The sequence below is a fragment of the Xenopus tropicalis genome, chromosome 1 (assembly GCF_000004195.4).
Source record: "Xenopus tropicalis strain Nigerian chromosome 1, UCB_Xtro_10.0, whole genome shotgun sequence".
Classification (NCBI taxonomy): Eukaryota; Metazoa; Chordata; class Amphibia; order Anura; family Pipidae; genus Xenopus; species Xenopus tropicalis.
The window spans coordinates 96,003,334-96,021,875 of record NC_030677.2 but is presented as its reverse complement, the minus strand read 5'-3'; the positions used below and the strand labels follow the sequence as shown (position 1 = coordinate 96,021,875).

At 39.8% G+C, this 18,542-nt stretch overlaps 1 protein-coding gene across 1 annotated transcript; it reads right to left on the bottom strand.

The window, feature by feature from the left end:
- Positions 1-695: 695 nt before the first annotated feature.
- Positions 696-18,245, bottom strand: fnta (farnesyltransferase, CAAX box, alpha). The gene is given in 9 exon segments (NM_001123421.1): positions 696-1,048; positions 5,145-5,316; positions 7,529-7,591; positions 8,819-8,967; positions 9,707-9,833; positions 10,691-10,795; positions 11,213-11,327; positions 16,651-16,736; positions 17,938-18,245. Coding segments are annotated over 9 exon segments (1,140 nt in total). The 5' UTR covers positions 18,117-18,245; the 3' UTR covers positions 696-904.
- Between the last annotated feature and the right edge of the window lie 297 nt (positions 18,246-18,542).

The following is an 18,542-nucleotide window of genomic DNA, read 5'->3' as shown; positions in this document are numbered from 1 at the left end:
AAATATAAACAATCATTTGTATACAATTTACAAGATTATATTTGTGCAGTCATTTGTTTTGAGTTAGCAGAAATGAGGCTCAAGACACTGATCAATTACAGGTAGTAAAACCTACATTTTACACTATTTATAAGCTTTACTAAACAAGGTTGTTTACTAGATAGGGCTGTTCGAACATGACAGTATTGGTGACTATACATTCAATAACATTCAAAATGAGTAAAGGGATTGTTGTGTAGAATAATTTACTTTAGAACATCAGCAGCTAGATAAAAAGGAAAAATGTACCATGGTGCAGTACTCCACTGCAATTTTACCAAAATCCAATCTTTTAACAGGGAAGGGAGTTTACATATGACATTTAAAAAAGGGGGGGTAAATTAATGTCCCAGTGGGTCCCAAACATTGTTGCACAGTGAAATGATATGAAATTAAACATTAAATTCAACTGGATAACCATGTTTGACTTTAATATGAATTTGATTTCAACAGACTAATGGCAATTAAGTGATATAATCAAGTTTATTCTGTTTTGTCACTCTGTACCCCATGGAAGCAATCATCAGTGCTGAAGAAAAATAATTAAATACAATTGGACAGCTTGTGTGTTCAGTATTAAAGTCTGCTCCCATGAGTAAAAAGCCACAAAGCAGACTAAAAACAACTAACAACTGGGTGTTGTGCATTGAAAAGTATAACAATTCCCCATATATGAATTTAAGCCCCTGGGTGTATTATTTAATATTTAGTTATTAGTAGGGAAAACTACCCCATCAGAAATACTTCTTTTCTTAATAGTTAATATTTTGGTGGGAGGACCCATGTGAAGTTTTAGGATCCTTAACAATGGGTTAAAAATAACATTACACAAGGAAAATATAGGTGAAAACAAAGTAGTCAGATGTTATTCTGGTTGTACAGTATCCATATTTATTGGCTCTTCCTTTTCTGTGTGGTTTACTCCGTATTTCACTGTTAGAGATCGCCCAATGTATCGCCAGTACTCCTTTCTTATTGTGTCCTTTTCTTTAGCAAGTATTTCACAGAGCTAGTTGAGGTTTTGGAGGAAGAAGGGGGAAAAAGGTGTTAATTTCACATTTTCAGACATATTAAAATACAACCTTGTAAGCCTAACATTTAAGTTTAACCTTGCCATACATGGAAAGACCCACTTGTTTGATGAGTGTTAAACATGTGGCTATTTTCTAAATATGGCCACAGTTGTGGTGAGCTAAAATGGTGTTGAGCCAATCATTTGGCCCCATGGATTCATAATGCGGAGCAGGCCATTGTTTTAGCCTACACTGACCAAAATAAGGTGTCAACTTGGATTCAAATGTCTGTATAATGGCTAGTTTTAGGATTTAAGCATTTAAAACCCTACTGGCTCGTAGATTAAATCATGTGTCCCCCGTTTAAGAAGGCTGTTAGAGGTAAGGCAGTAGGTGGTCTGAGAGGGGGTAGAATGAAGCTAGAATTTTTTCTTAGCATGACTTCCGCCAGGAATAAAGTCAAATCTGGCATTTGGACAGTGTAAAATAAAACACTTATAAATTTGCCATATATTTTACACAGCTTTTTATGCCTTTTTTTTTGGTGAATTTCATTTACCCAGCATAATAAATAGGCCCCTTAGTCTTTAGGCAGTGCCAAGTAAGGATCTGCCATTATTAAAAGTGTCCACTAAGGGGCAGATTTACCAAAACACGAATTCGAATCCCAAATGGGAAAAATTCGGATTGGAAACGAAAATATTGCAACATTTTCGTTGCCGTCGCAACGTTTTGTATTTTTCGAGACTTTTTCGTAGGGAACGATCGTAAACGGCGGGAAAACCTTTCCGACTTTGCATGATTTTGAAAGCCTCCCATAGGAATAAATGGCACTTTGCAGCTTCAACCTGGCCCAAGGAAAGTCACGATACCAAAGCTTGAATGAATCCGAAACTTTCGTACTCGGCGCAACAATATGATTGAACGAAAAAGTCGCAAAAATACCGAACATTACAAAAAAAAAAAAACGCATTTGGACACATTCGGAGCATTCGTGGATTAGTAAATGTATCACATTTAACAATCCAGGTATCATGCAGACGAAATTGCTTTAAAGCAATTAAAGCATTTCTGACTAAATAAAGAACTAAAATAAATGAAAACAGAGAAGGTATACTATACTTGTGAAATATACAGGTCCTTTTCAAAAAATTAGCATATTGTGATAAAGTTCATTATTTTCTGTAATGTACTGATAAACATTAGACTTTCATATATTTTAGATTCATTACACACAACTGAAGTAGTTCAAGCCTTTTCTTGTTTTAATATTGATGATTGTGGCATACAGCTCATGAAAACCCAAAATTCCTATCTCAAAAAATTAGCATATTTCATCCGCCCAATAAAAGAAAAGTGTTTTTAATACAAAAAAAGTCAACCTTCAAATAATTATGTTCAGTTATGCACTCAATACTTGGTCGGGAATCCTTTTGCAGAAATGAGTGCTTCAATGTGGCGTGGCATGGAGGCAATCAGCCTGTGGCAATGCTCAGGTGTTATGGAGGCCCAGGATGCTTCAATAGCGGCCTTAAGCTCATCCAGAGTGTTGGCTCTTGTGTCTCTCAACTTTCTCTTCACAATATCCCACAGATTCTCTATGGGGTTCAGGTCAGGAGAGTTGGCAGGCCAATTGAGCACAGTAATACCATGGTCAGTAAACCATTTACCAGTGGTTTTGGCACTGTGAGCAGGTGCCAGGTCGTGCTGAAAAATGAAATCTTCATCTCCATAAAGCTTTTCAGCAGATGGAAGCATGAAGTGCTCCAAAATCTCCTGATAGCTAGCTGCATTGACCCTGCCCTTGATAAAACACAGTGGACCAACACCAGCAGCTGACATGGCACCCCAGACCATCACTGACTGTGGGTACTTGACACTGGACTTCAGGCATTTTGGCATTTCCCTCTCCCCAGTCTTCCTCCAGACTCTGGCACCTTGATTTCCGAATGACATACTTTGGACCACTGAGCAACAGTCCAGTGCTGCTTCTCTGTAGCCCAGGTCAGGAGCTTCTGCCGCTGTTTCTGGTTCAAAAGTGGCTTGACCTGGGGAATGCAGCACCTGTAGCCCATTTCCTGCACGCGCCTGTACACGGTGGCTCTGGATGTTTCTACTCCAGACTCAGTCCACTGCTTCCGCAGGTCCCCCAAGGTCAGGAATCGGTCCTTCTCCACAATCTTCCTCAGGGCCCAGTCACCTCTTCTCGTTGTGCAGCGTTTTCTGCCACACTTTTTCCTTCCCACAGACTTCCCACTGAGGTGCCTTGATACAGCACTCTGGGAACAGCCTATTTGTTCAGAAATTTCTTTTTATGTCTTACCCTCTTGCTTGAGGGTGTCAATGATGGCCTTCTGGACAGCAGTCAGGTCGGCAGTCTTACCCATGATTGCGGTTTTGAGTAATGAACCAGGCTGGGAGTTTTTAAAAGCCTCAGGAATCTTTTGCAGGTTTTTAGAGTTAATTAGTTGATTCAGATGATTAGGTTAATAGCTCGTTTAGAGAACCTTTTCATGATATGCTAATTTTTTGAGATAGGAATTTTGGGTTTTCATGAGCTGTATGCCACAATCATCAATATTAAAACAAGAAAAGGCTTGAACTACTTCAGTTGTGTGTAATGAATCTAAAATATATGAAAGTCTAATGTTTATCAGTACATTACAGAAAATAATGAACTTTATCACAATATGCTAATTTTTTGAAAAGGACCTGTATATATCTCAAATTGACACAGCACTTGCAGGGTTTTGTTCAAAAAGCAAAAATCGACTTTTAGTCACAATTCCTGGATCTTTCTCAAGATACCGCTAAAGTGTAAGACCCCCATCTAAATGCCATAGGTGCGAGAATTGGCGCCAAATGACATCACAACGTGTGCGTAACCTCAGAGATGTGGTTTTCACATTACCAAAAGGAAATTTTGCATCTGAAGACACCATGGGCCACAAATTTGTGATGGATTTACGAAGGGACTGACTGGCAGTGTCAAACTGTGAACTGTAAAATAAACTCTGTTCTTGTTTGATTGTGTCTTTGATCATGTTATGGCCAATTATGTCAAGCAACAAACGCACTTTACTTTTTGTGCATTAATATTGTGGCACGGCCCTTTACCATACTAATTCAACGGTCAGTGCGCAACCCTTTGCCCAGCACGATTCTATTATTAAAGTTTGCCTGCATCCTGCTCTGCCTTTCTCCTCTGGGTATGACTCGTTTCTGTAAGTGTATCCACTGTTTCCATTTTTTTGTTACTTCACTTTGTTACAATTGTTTCGTTATTTTACTTTGCCAGAATCTTCACTTTGTTACATGTTTCACTCTGTCTGGCTGCCGATACATTTTTTTCTTAACTACTTTATGTGTTCATTATACACATTCACCTTCCTTTCTGCATATATTACACGTTGTGATGTCATTTGGCGCCAATTCTCACACCTACAGTATTTAGATGGGGGTCTTACACTTTAGAGGCATCTTGAGAAAGCTCCAGGAATTGTGACCGAAACAGATTTTTTTTTGCACTAATAAAGGATATTTTTTCTTTTTCAACAAAACCCTGCCAGTGCTGTGTCCATTTGATATTTACATTTACAAGAGAAAAGCAAATAGGATGGGTTTGAAAGGAATTATAATTAAAACACCAACATTTATTTTATAGTAAGATAGTGACTGTGAAGATGGTTGCCATTGTGAGCAAATATTGGCTGTGTATAAAGAAACCATTTACCATGGTTTGTAGGGCTGTAGTTATGTGAAGGGGAAGCTTATGGTAACGGTAATTTAAGGTCATAGGGTGACTTTAAATAAAGAGCATATTTTAGACACAAAGACTACACTAGCATTAAGATATTCACCTTCAGGCAGTCTGAATTTGAACAGCCTGTAACAAAAAACATTTTTGTAAATCATCTTCTTAGCAGCACTAATCCTGGTCTGTATTCAAAACCAAACATTTTAAATAATAGAGATTTTTTTTTCTGATGGGGCTGTTCACTGTCAGAAAAAAAAGTCAGAATTTGAACATCCCCTTTAACAATAAAAAACCCTATTTAAAAATCCCAGATAGTGTTTTTTAGCAATCCCCACCTCTAGTGCACGATTAAGGGTATCTTCAACATTCTGACATTTCTTCTCCAACATGTCTTCGTAGATGTCCACAAGAAAAGCATAAAGGTAAGGAGAACTGTGTGTCTGCTGCAGGCACTGAATTTGATCCAGAAGCCTTGGATATTCAGACATACCGCGCTCTTGCAAAATCCTGAAAAACCACCAGAAGTTGAATTACTTTTAGATTTTGAATTGTATTTATATATTCCTGTAGTTGTATAAAATATGGCTTAAAAACTTCTCAGGTTTTAATAGAGGATGTTCCTGTGGACACTTCTGACGTACAGTATGTTTTATTAACCACACTAATCTTTTAGAAAATACCTTCCCATTTATAAGTAAAATATTTGAATTGGCATGATTATGCAAATTAAGGTTTTACTGGCAGAGATTCAGATTTGAATAAAAAGATATATTCTATTTGTCGATAACAGTGGCAGAAATTGAGTGCAGGCCACAAAAGTGCCTTTTAAGGCTGAAGACCTGCTCAGTGAGCTCTGATGTAACCCCATACTCTAAATTTTAACACACATGTATACTTAGACACAGAGGTTTTTTTTTGGTTTTTTTTTACTGCTGATGTGGTCTTGGGTAAAACCATGATGGTCAAAACATTTGATCATCTGTCACCAAAGGATGGCAGTCAGGTTGTACAAAGCAGAAGAGTAGGATATACAGTGGCTTGCAAAAGTATTCGGCCCCCTTGAACTTTTCCACATTTTGTCACATAATAGCCACAAACATGAATCAATTTTATTGGAATTCCACATGAAAGACCAATACAAAGTGGTGTACACATGAGAAGTGGAACGAAAATCATACATGATTCCAAACATTTTTTACAAATAAATAACTGCAAAGTGGGGTGTGCGTAATTATTCAGCCCCCTTTGGTCTGAGTGCAGTCAGTTGCCCATAGACATTGCCTGATGAGTGCTAATGACTAAATAGAGTGCACCTGTGTGTAATCTAATGTCAGTGCAAATACAGCTCTGTGACGGCCTCAGAGGTTGTCTAAGAGCAACAACACCATGAAGTCCAAAGAACACACCAGACAGGTCAGGGATAACGTTACTGAGAAATTTAAAGCAGGCTTAGGCTACAAAAAGATTTCCAAAGCCTTGAACATCCCACGGAGCACTGTTCAAGCGATCATTCAGAAATGGAAGGAGTATGGCACAACTGTAAACCTACCAAGACAAGGCTGTCCACCTAAACTCACAGGCCGAACAAGGAGAGCGCTGATCAGAAATGCAGCCAAGAGGCCCATGGTGACTCTGGGGGAGCTGCAGAGATCTACAGCTCAGGTGGGGGAATCTGTCCATAGAACAACTATTAGTCGTGCACTGCACAAAGTTGGCCTTTATGGAAGAGTGACAAGAAGAAAGCCATTGTTAACAGAAAACCATAAGAAGTTCCGTTTGCAGTTTCCCACAAGCCGTGTGGGGGACACAGCAAACATGCGGAAGAAGGTGCTCTGGTCAGATGAGACCAAAATGGAACTTTTTGGCCAAAATGCAAAACGCTATGTGTGGCGGAAAACTAACACTGCACATCACTCTGAACACACCATCCCCACTGTCAAATATGGTGGTGGCAGCATCATGCTCTGGGGGTGCTTCTCTTCAGCAGGGACAGGGAAGCTCAGAGTTGATGGGAAGATGGATGGAGCCAAATACAGGGCAATCTTGGAAAAAACCTCTTGGAGTCTGCAAAAGACTTGAGACTGGGGCGGAGGTTCACCTTCCAGCAGGACAACGACCCTAAACATAAAGCCAGGGCAACAATGGAATGGTTTAAAACAAAACATATCCATGCGTTAGAATGGCCCAGTCAAAGTCCAGATCTAAATCCAATGGAGAATCTGTGGCAAGATCTGAAAACTGCTGTTCACAAACGCTGTCCATCTAATCTGACTGAGCTGGAGCTGTTTTGCAAAGAAGAATGGGCAAGGATTTCAGTCTCTAGATGTGCAAAGCTGGTAGAGACATACCCTAAAAGACTGGCAGCTGTAATTGCAGCAAAAGGTGGTTCTACAAAGTATTGACTCAGGGGGCTGAATAATTACGCACACCCCACTTTGCAGTTATTTATTTGTAAAAAATGTTTGGAATCATGTATGATTTTCGTTCCACTTCTCACGTGTACACCACTTTGTATTGGTCTTTCACGTGGAATTCCAATAAAATTGATTCATGTTTGTGACTGTAATGTGACAAAATGTGGAAAAGTTCAAGGGGGCCGAATACTTTTGCAAGCCACTGTACATTAGTTACAGGTTGATAACAAAATAATATACATGTGATTGGAAGAAAGCATATGTAACTGACAAAAATAAATCCCTATGAAAACAAAATATCTTACCCTCGAAGGTAGTTCCAGGCACTTTCATTATGGGGAGCTACTTTGATCATTTCTAGAGCATACCTGCAATAATATAAAAGGATATTAAAGGAAAACTATACCCCCAAAATGAATACTAAACCAACAGTTAATGATATAAACTAAGCAACCTATTATAGATTCTTGCCAAACTGTTATTTTATTATATATAAATATTGCCCTTTTACATGTTTTACCTTGAGTCACCATTTTGTGGTCTGTGCGCAGAGATCACCTGACAGGAAATAATGCAGCTCTAACTGTAACAGGAAGTAGTGTGAGAGTACAAGACAGAACTTTATCCATTCATTGGCTGCTGTGACCTAACATGTATGTGTGCCCTTGTTTGTTTGTTTGTGCATACCATGAACTGTATAAACCCAGGAGGTGGCCCATAATTCTTAAAATGGCAGCTTCCTATTTAGGATTACCCAATAGTACATACTACTTAAAAAAAGGCTGTGACACACGGGGAGATTAATCGCCGCGCGACAAATCTCCCTTGTTGCGGGTGACTAATCTCACTGAAATATATTTTTATACAGACCTACATTGTTTGGGTGTATAGTTTTTCTTTAAGTCAGAACAAAAATAAATAAAATTGCCAGTACAACTCCATAATGGATGTCAAGTAAAATCAGTTTATCTAGGCTTGTGTGGGTAATTGAATTGGCTTTTATTTTTTAAAATTTCTACATTCTAGATAAACATTTAGGATCAAAGTGTCTCAAAAGATACATGGCAGAATAAAATAACCTTAGGCTGATGGTACTTGGGTTGTTTTATCAGCTAGTGTGCATTTTCACACCACAATTTACAGTGTTTGCAATTACAGGCTGATCCTTTCAGTGGACAGACATACAATGGGTAAAGGCAGCAAATGTAGTTGTTTTCTCCACTGTCAGAAAATAACCTGTGTGCCATAAGCCTTAAACTAAAAAATGTATCTGCTGTTACTACACAGCTGGCTCTAAGCGTGTTTTTTTTTTTTTTTTTTATTAGTGCGAAAGCAGCAAAAGCTTAGTTAGGACAGACCAAGCAAAACAACTGAACTTAAAATTACAAAAAAAAAAATAATGTGTAAACAAAAAAATTGATTGGGTTACATTTTCTGTCTGTAATATCCAAGAGGAGCTTGGAAAAAGTAAGACATACTTGGACTGCTAGAAACATAATATTTTGCTTATCTATGCTTGCACCAAGAAATTGCAGCAGAAAATAAATTAACACAATCAAAGCTTCTATAGTATTTCAAAGATTGATGAGACTTACTGGACTTCTCTATCTAGGATGGTGGAGTTGCTGTACCCAGATGTACTAGATATGACAAAGTGTCTTTGGTTCCAAGCAGAGTTGTTTCTGAGGTCCCTTGCTAGCAGCAGGTCAACATACTGAAGTTCATTATCCCACAAATTAAATTCCTGCACAGAATGAACAACAAAACGAGGGAATTAAAAAAAAAAAAAAAAAAAAAAAAAGTATTCACAGTTATGTGCTTCCCACAACGGGTGCATTAAATACATGAAACTAACAGAAGTTAAAGGGATACTGTCATGGGAAAACATGTTTCAAAAGGCATCAGTTAATAGAGCTTCTCCAGCAGAAGCCTGCATTGAAATCAATTTTTCAACAACACATATTTAATTTATATTTAATTTTGAAATTTCACATGGGGCTAGCCATATTCTTCATTTCCCAGGGTGCCACAACCATGTGACCTGTGCTCTGATAAATTACTGCTAAGCTGCAAGTTGGAGTGATATCACCCCCCTTCCCAGCAGCCGAGCAGCAGAACAATGGGAAGGGAGCAAGATAGCAGATCCCAATAGATAGCAGAATAGTACTCAATAGTGAGTTATCCAAGTCTGGCTTGCAACTGCTCCAGTTACATGGAAGTAGGAGAAACAATAGTTCTAATGTCGTAGTGCTGGCTCCTTCTGAAAGCTCAGACTCAATGAGCACTGAGATGGCTGCCTACACACCAATATTACAAATAAAAAAAAAAATTTGTTAGTAAGAATAAAATTTTAAATGGTGCATTGAATTATTTGCTATGTAAACAGTGTAATTTAGAAATAAAAAGTATACCATAAAAATTATGACAGTATCCCTTTAAAGAGAATGGCAGGATGATCAAAAATTTTGAGATGGAGACAGCACCTGAATGACCCACTGCCTGTGCTGCCAAGCATGATAGTTCTTTGCATCTTGGCTAAGGATTTCTGCAGTAAACTCTAGCTCTTCTGAAGGATCTTTCAGCAGTTCCACAAGAACTCTTCTATGATGCCTGCAGTGCAAAAAAGAAAACAAAATTCCTTTTTAAAGTGTTGTTTTTTATGTAACATTTGTTACATTTTTATGTAACATTTATGTGGCATCACTACACACAATCAGCATAAAACATCTCCCTGGTACTATACACTCACTCAACTCAATTATGACACACAGACCCAGAAAGTTCCTCCATATACACAAATATACATCTTCATCAGCAAAATTTCCTGTCACCTGCTCCCATTTTAGGACTTATTAGGCCCATTCAGAAATACATTAAACAATCGTTATATCCATAAATGTCCATGTAGAAATGTGAAAGGACAAGTATACCCCTTTTCAGCATAATGTTGGACTAATTTTGCTTTAATTAAGAAATATGTACTTTTTTTTTTTTTTTTTTTAAATTTCTTGCACTAAACACCACATTCTGCTTTCTGCTGATTTGTTTTGTATGTGCTTTTGACAAAACCAGGGTGTAGAATATAACCTTACTTTTAGATTTTGCCAAGCTTAGAACAGGACACAACAAAAAACATACACATTTCTTATTTAAAAAAGAAAGTAGGTTCAGCAGCTCTATTCAATGAGATAATGTTGAAAAATAGGGTATATTTAGGCCTTAAATGGTTTAAAGGCCCCCTTTACGATCCATCAACAAAATAATTACAAAATAATAAATATGTTCCAAGCAGCAGCCCTCTTTTATGATCATTTGCATTTTTCCCATATCCTCCCCCTCGTGACACTATCCTAGTTAAATAGGCCTTGAATGCTAGATATAGGGCAAAGAATTCCACTAAGAGCATGATGCAGGGATTCTCTTTAAATTATAAAGTCTATAAATAATTTATTATGCCATTTAGTTACCAGACTTGGTAGTTCTTTGGCTGCTCTTCAATAATTGCAGTGATGTAGTTCATTTCCTCTCTAAGGTCCTTCTGTAAAGATGACAAGAGTACTCTACGATAATGCCTACAAAAATAAATTTCGACACAGTAAATTAAAGAGATATGGGTTGGAAGGCTGTGAGTTTCACCGCATAGTAAGGATCCCCTAACCCAAGAGAGCAGAGGGAGGCTAGCAAACATACTTCCAAGCTACCGTGCTAGCCTCCTTGGCAAACATACTTCCTAGAATCAAATTAAAATAATATGCACAATTTTAAAAAATATACTTTTGGGCAGCATGTTTATTGTTTTTTCTATTATAAAAAAAGCAAAACTATTCCCAAAATATACATTAATATGAACACATGAAATATTCAGCAGCTTTAACTCTGAAAATAATCACAGGTTTTTAGGTTTGTCATATTTTAATGTACTTAATGCTCAGCATTACATAGTACATAATAAGATAATGAGGAAACAGGTATGTCTTATTCCCACTCACCATACGGTGTAGTTAGCAGCATTTAGTTCAATGGCATCTGTTGTAAGCTTAAAAGCTCTTTCACTCTTTTCATCACTCTGAAGCACAGCACGAAAATAATCATACACATCCCGAACTGTAAAATTAATTCAAAAAGGCATTAGAATATCCATGCAGTTATCAGAACAATAGCAGGAGTGAATATACGTCATAAGGCTGCTGTACCTATGGCCAAAAACAGAAGTCCAGCGATATAGCATATAGTTTAAAAGGCAATAGGCAGAGCTTGTGTTGAACAAACATTTAACATATTTAAGGTTTTGGCTTTATTTAATTTCCTGCACAAAAAACTGCAATATCTGAAACTAAAAGTTGCATTCTACTTCCTGTTCTTTAAAGCAAAAACCAAATCAGAAGTTCAGTGAGAGGCCCTCTATATAAATAAAACCCTTTCTTCGGCTGCAGCCTTTGTGAAAAGTGCTGCTTTTTACCTGAAAGCCTAACAGAAGGCTTTTCAATGCACAATTGCATTAGGCATAGAAGAAGTGGATTGGCATTTTCTTCCCTGGCATAGATATGCTGGTGGAGAAAACTCTTTGTCTGACATAGTCCTTAAGAAAATGGCACACATTGAGATTCCACGTGCTTTGCTGCCCAAACATTTAATAGCTCTTTAATAACAACTTCCAAATCAAATACACGGCAATCAGCATTTCTGAGCAACAATTGTTAATGAAATTTCTCTATTTCTCAAGTCACCATGGCAGCAAATCACTAACAATGGGCCCCTAGGAAAAGGATCAAATTATAAGAGCTGCGCCATGTCTTAGTATGTTCCAGATAGTGGGAAATAGCTCAGACTAAATCCAAATTATGCCAGTGCCTCTCACAAAAAAAAAGTCAGAACAATCTCCAGTCTAGATGAAATTGTGAGACTACCTTCAGCAGAAATCCAAAGACTGGCCTCATGAAGACTTTATCCTTAAAGACCACTGTATGTGGCTCTTCAGCTGAAAGCAAGCATATTTCTCCCACTCAGCACGCTTACGTGATTGCTACCAAATAATATCTTAAGTGTAGCCTGCCAATCAGAAGTTTCTTCTAAAGGTTCAAAGAGGACAAACTCTTTTCAAGACATTGAAGAATCTAAGAGCCAGCAAATCATCTGACCAAGATTTCTCTGTTAGGGCTGACAATGCTGAGACCTGACCCAGTAAGATACTGTTACTGTATCTTTTCTGATAACCCAAAAAACAGGAAATGGATCACCAAATTGTAATCCGGATTTTGAGGATTGGCCTTTCTTTCTAAGGCAAAGAGAGCAAAACAATTCCACGCTGAGCTGAAGTGGAAGCTAGTGCTGGGCGGTATGACCAAAAATTTATATCACGGTATTTTTCAAAATTATATCGGTATCATGGTATTTGACGGTATTTTTTTTTCCCCATGCATGATTAGGTGACCACCCCAAACACCCGCCACCCGCACCCCCCCCCGCCACCCCAAACACCCCCCCATCCGCACGCAGCCCCCCCACCCCCCCATCCGCACGCACCCCCCCATCCGCACGCAACCCCCCCATCCGCACGCACCCCCCCCCACCCCAAACACCCCCCCATCCGCACGCACCCCCCCCACCCCAAACACCCCCCCATCCGCACGCACCCCCCCCCACCCCAAACACCCCCCCATCCGCACGCACCCCCCCACCCCAAACACCCCCCCATCCGCACGCACCCCCCCACCCCAAACACCCCCCCATCCGCACACCCCACCCCAAACACCCCCCCATCCCCTTCACATAAATATAACCCCCATCCCACCCCCCCAAACACAACCCCATCCCCTTCACATAAGTATAACCCACCCACCCACCCCCACCCCAAACACCCCCCCCAAACACAACCCCATCCCCTTCACATAAGTATAACCCACCCACCTACCCCCACCCCAAACACCCCCCCCCCAAACACAACCCCATCCCCTTCACATAAGTATAACCCACCCACCCACCCCCACCCCAAACACCCCCCCATCCTCTTCAAATAAATATAACCCCCCCCCCAAACACAACCCCATCCCCTTCACATAAAATATAATTACTGGCCAGGCACCCCCCGACAGCTCACATTGGTATCCGACTCTGAATGCGTCCTAGCGATGGCGCTTTTGTAGAGTGTGCGCGCTGACGTCACGTGCGCGCTGACGTCACGTGCGCACCCGGAAGTATTCAGCACACCGGTATGTAGAAAATTCATATCGGTTTCAAAAAAAAAACCGGTGATCGGTTTTTACCGGTATACCGCCCAGCACTAGTGGAAGCCTTTCTTCCCTATATGATAGAAAAGGTGGAAACAAGTTACCGAAGATCTTACTCCAGTCTTGAAGCAATGCATCCACCCCCATTGAGGGCCGGCAAGGATTTCTTGAAAATAATTACAGACATTTGTTGTTTCAGTATGTAGCCGAGAGATCTACCTCCGGAGATCCAAACTTTTGAATGGCCAATTAAAACACTTCCAGGTTAAGACCCTATTTGTTTGGGTCTAAGGTATTGTGGCTGATAAAGTCTGCCTGGAGATCTTGTATTTCTGGTGTCACGCCTGCCATATTCTGCTCTGCCCAAACAATTATTGGCGACACTTTCATATAAGACTTAAGCTTCTGGTACCTCCATGTCTTTGAACATAAGCCACAGCTGTAGCATTGTCTGACCTGTATTTCACCCAGTTCTAAGACACCTCCTGGGCAAAGGTTAGTACGGCCTGATCTAACTCCAGAACATTGGAGGGTGGATGAGTGCAGGTCCCACTGCCCTTGAGCAATGTGACTGTTTAACACTGCTCCCCAGACTGGCTCTGAAGTATTCATGGTGATGGTCACCCACCGAGGTTTGGCAAGAGGAAGTCCTTGAGACAAGTTTTCTGAATCTGTCTACCACTTTAGATTTAACTTAACTTCATATGATAGCTGAAGAAGATTTGACCTCTGGGCTTAAGAGCTCTAGATCTTATGAGAAAGATCTGAAGGGGCCTCATATGCCACCTCGCCCATTTCACCATCTGAATAGCGGAAGACATCAGATTCAGAATTGACATACACATCCTTATAGACACTCTGGTTTGTCTCACAAAGAAATTCACCTGCTCCAACGTCTTTGAGAGACCAAACATTCCTATTTATCGAGCTGTCTGGGGTTAGACAACAATTTATGATCTAACCAAACTGGGAAAGTCCAGAAATAGTTCTGTCCTTGTTTACAAGTGCTTCTTCTTTTGTATGGGCTACCAACAGAATGGAGTCAAGATAATAAAAAGCTGGGATTCCTTCTTTTCTTAATAAACCTCAATTCAAAAAAATGCTTTTGTTCACATTCCAGTTTTCGAACTGGACAGAAAATTTCTGCACTAGTTTCCAAACATGTACAATGCACGTGCCTTCCCTTTGGCCTGTCCACCTTGCCCAGAACCTTTTTCTCGTAACCGTTATAATCATCTTAACCAAGACTTTGGACATACTGCAGGACTTTGAGTGCCAAGGACTGCATCTTGAAATGCCTGAAGATTTCTGTACCAGAAATAGCTTTGAGTAAAGTCCTGTTTTCTGGGAGAAAAGAGGAACAGGTTCCACAGGTTCAGCAGATCCACAAATTCCAGAAAGATTTCCTCTGCCTGAGGAACGTTTGGGGGTACTGAGTACCGGAAAACATTTCTCCTGGGAACTTTCTGAAACTCGAGATGATATCCTTCTAAAACAACATCCAAGACCCAAGAATCTTTAATGTTCATGGCCCAGACTTTGAGAGTAGGGGCAAAGCTACAACTTTTCTACAAAGTCTGGACTGGCTTACCCTCATTGTGACTTTCCTGAGGATAAGGGGGAAAGATAAATTCTTTCTGCCTGTCTGCCAACTCTTTCCATGCTTTGACTTCCACCCAGATTGTCTGCCATAAGACTTCTCTGTCCTCAAAAACCTTGACTCTTGAAATGACTCAGGAGACTCCTCCCTGTCTCTCTGCTGAGGCAAGGAGACACTCTTACCCCCAGACACCTTCTTGATAATGAAATCTAACGTCTCACCAAATAACATCTCACCTTTAAAGACTAACTGACAAAGGTTGGATCTGGAAGAAGAGTCAGTCAACCATGCTTTAAGCCACAGAGCCCTTCTTGAAGCCACAGAGAAAGCCATGAACCTCGCTGACAACATCACTAGATCCAGGACTAGATTCAGTTTCAAAGTCTATCACCAACTTCATCTCAGAAAGCATTTCCTTCAAATTAGACTCGTTTGCATTTAGACAATGGTGAGAGGTTTCCCAACCAGAACTTCATAGCTCTACAATTAGAAGTCAAGATCACTGCTGGCCTAAAAGCTGCCCCTGCAGACAAATTATTTTTTAAAATAGAATTACAAACACTATTTCATGAGGTCCTTGAACGACGGCCTCTTGGATTGTGAAGTATCTCTTGGTGACTCTTTTGTGGCAGGGAGGCTGGAACTAAATAAATTACCATTAACCTTTTACCAGCTTCCTCCCCCAAGATATCCCTGAAGCAATGCTTATCAGGGTGCTTTAGGCTGAGCACATCAAATCTATGCAAAGCCATATTTTTTTTGTGCCAAACCACAGCACAACCACCGACACTGCAAACCACACAGGCGCAAAACCAGACCAGGGCATGCAGGGCTATGTGGGACAAGATCCTTGCTGTGCCCCCCTCCAAGGTTGACGCTTCTGCCTCACACTGGCCAGATTTAAAAGATAATGGATCTCATCCCAAAAAAAAATATTGCTCCTTGAACAGCAGGGAGCACTCACAGTACCAGTGACTGCTTTGCACTGCTTTGTTTTTCTGAAGTCACCCACAATTGCCTTGTGAGGCAATTTACATTATTGCCAGTGGAAAGAAACAACCATTGAACCAAGATACTATAACTGGAGGAATGTTCAACCAGAAATATTACAGTTATCTTCTATAAATAAAATTACTTTAACAAGCATTTTTGATACATTCCAAAATTAGTCTTGTTTTTCATGTACAGGTATAGGACCAGTTATCGAGAATGCTCGGGGCCAAGGGTATTCCACACAAGGGGTCTTTCCATAATTTGGATCTTCAGAACCTTAAGTCTACTGAAAAACAATAAAACATTAATTAAACCCAATAGAATTGTTTTGCCTCCAATAAGGATTACTTATACTTTAGTTGGGATCAAGTACAAGGCACTGTTTTATTTTTTACAGAGAAAAAGGAGATCAATTTTAAAAATCTGAATTATTTGATTAAATTAGAGTCTATGGGAGACAGGCATTCTGTAATTTGGAGCTTTCTGGATTTCTCTTTAGCACAGATAATATGGCAGCTTTGCATAAGTTAATAAACAGGGCTCTCTGTGCAGATGATTGAATTTTCATATTGATTTCTTAAAATTAAAAATAATGAAAAAAACTCACATTTCTCACTGTAAACAATCTGAACAACTGGATTTGGCCCATCGTCCTGCGGTACTGGTTTCACGTCAGCCCATTCTTTTCTGTCCCTGTATAAAATGTTATCATTAAGCACTGGAACTACAAGAACGGTTTCCTACTATACCAAAAAACAAGGTTTTTTGGACTAAAGGGAAAAAACAGGCCAAACGAATGCGTAAATGTTCAAAAATTAAGATTACAAATATGGTTATACATAACAAAAGTTTTAGTGTAAATGTGTATGCATAACAAGAGATTTAGATGTTTTACATTTGTCCCAATACAGTCTCCGAAACTTCCAGCAGTGCCCCATACAGCCACAACAAGCGGGAGAGGATATGTCTGCTTAGCCAGCTACTTCAGAAAAGTCATGGGTTTCCATATATAACAAAATAACTTATAGTTTTGATTTATTGAATAAAAGCCATGGGGCCATAAAAATATTCTAGCTGATCAAATTATCTGCAGGATTTACAGCAGAGCATGTACTGTCAATTTTAACCTTTTAAAATCAACAGTAAGGTGGTTTGTAAACAACAACCTCTCAAACATGCATGAGATGTATAGCATTAGAGTATAATGCTTATTCTAACTGAATTTATACAGTATTCGAAAAAAACTGAAAAACAATTAGAATGGAGTAAAAACACATTATTGAATTTGGTTTGCACTAACTTGCACTAGCACTAGCAGCAATTTGAATGGGAGGTAAGAACTGACAGTATCCATCATATGTAGCCCAAGTGCCAAAGGCTCCACAAGAAGGTGGCGGATTAAGACTACATAAGGGAGTGTGTAAGGCACAACATTATGTTTAAAACAAAGATGGTCTATACTCTATACAATGTGATACAGTATTTATGAATTAGGTGACAAGCTGAGTGATTGACTGTCCGCTTTCAAAGGTATCATCAAGGATTTAAGTTGAATTTACAACACCCAGAAATCTCAAGTGACTGGATATGTTTTATTCTGCAAAATACATCTGTTTGTAACAAGTTTATTCTACAAGTGGATGGCTACTCGATGTAAGTATAAACTCCTAAATGTATGTAAAAAAGTCGCCTGATTTTCTTAGAAAAAAGAAAGACCAACTATCATCCCACTAGGTACTATAAAGCGTAAGCTCTAGCCCAATGGCACTTCTAAGGATGGTAATAGGGGGTCAAAAAACTGCCGTAGGTTTAGTATCTTGGCCAGAGCAAGAATGGCACAGGGAAGCAAAAAAAAATCCTGTACCACTAACCACTGCCATGTTTCGTTACTGACCTATACAGGATGTAGCGATCAGAGGCGAGCAGGCTTTCATAATCCAGATCGGAATCGCCGGCCCCATCCATCTCTGGCGCACTGGGAACTTTCTGCTCACACTCCCACTCGCCCTGCTCTTGGGACATGACTTGAACTTCAGGCTCCCCCCCTTCCTCCTCTGCCCCAGGCGCAAGCATCCTCCTCGCTAGGGTGAGCCAATTTCTTACAGTCTCCTTACCCCGGAACGAACTTGCTACAGTAACATGTGACAAGGCTGCACCACGTGACCCCTAAGGAGCCGCTGAGAGGAAGCGCATTCACTTACAGGAAATGACAGAGGCGAGAGAATGGAGAGCGGGACAGTTAAACTGGGAATTTATGCCCAGGCGCACCTTGCAAAATTAGCAAGACTAAAGAGAGCAAGATTTGTAATCAGCTAGTGGCAAGTCGTTGGGTGAAGCAGCGTATTGCTGACAACAGTACATGCAACCATGCATTGTTATATGGTAGTCTCTGTACGTGAGAACCTGTGAGAAATTAGTAAATTGTAAAATGCAAAATAGAGACCCTTCTCTTTTTAACAAGGCATTTTCCTATGTTACATTAGGGACGTGTGGAATCCA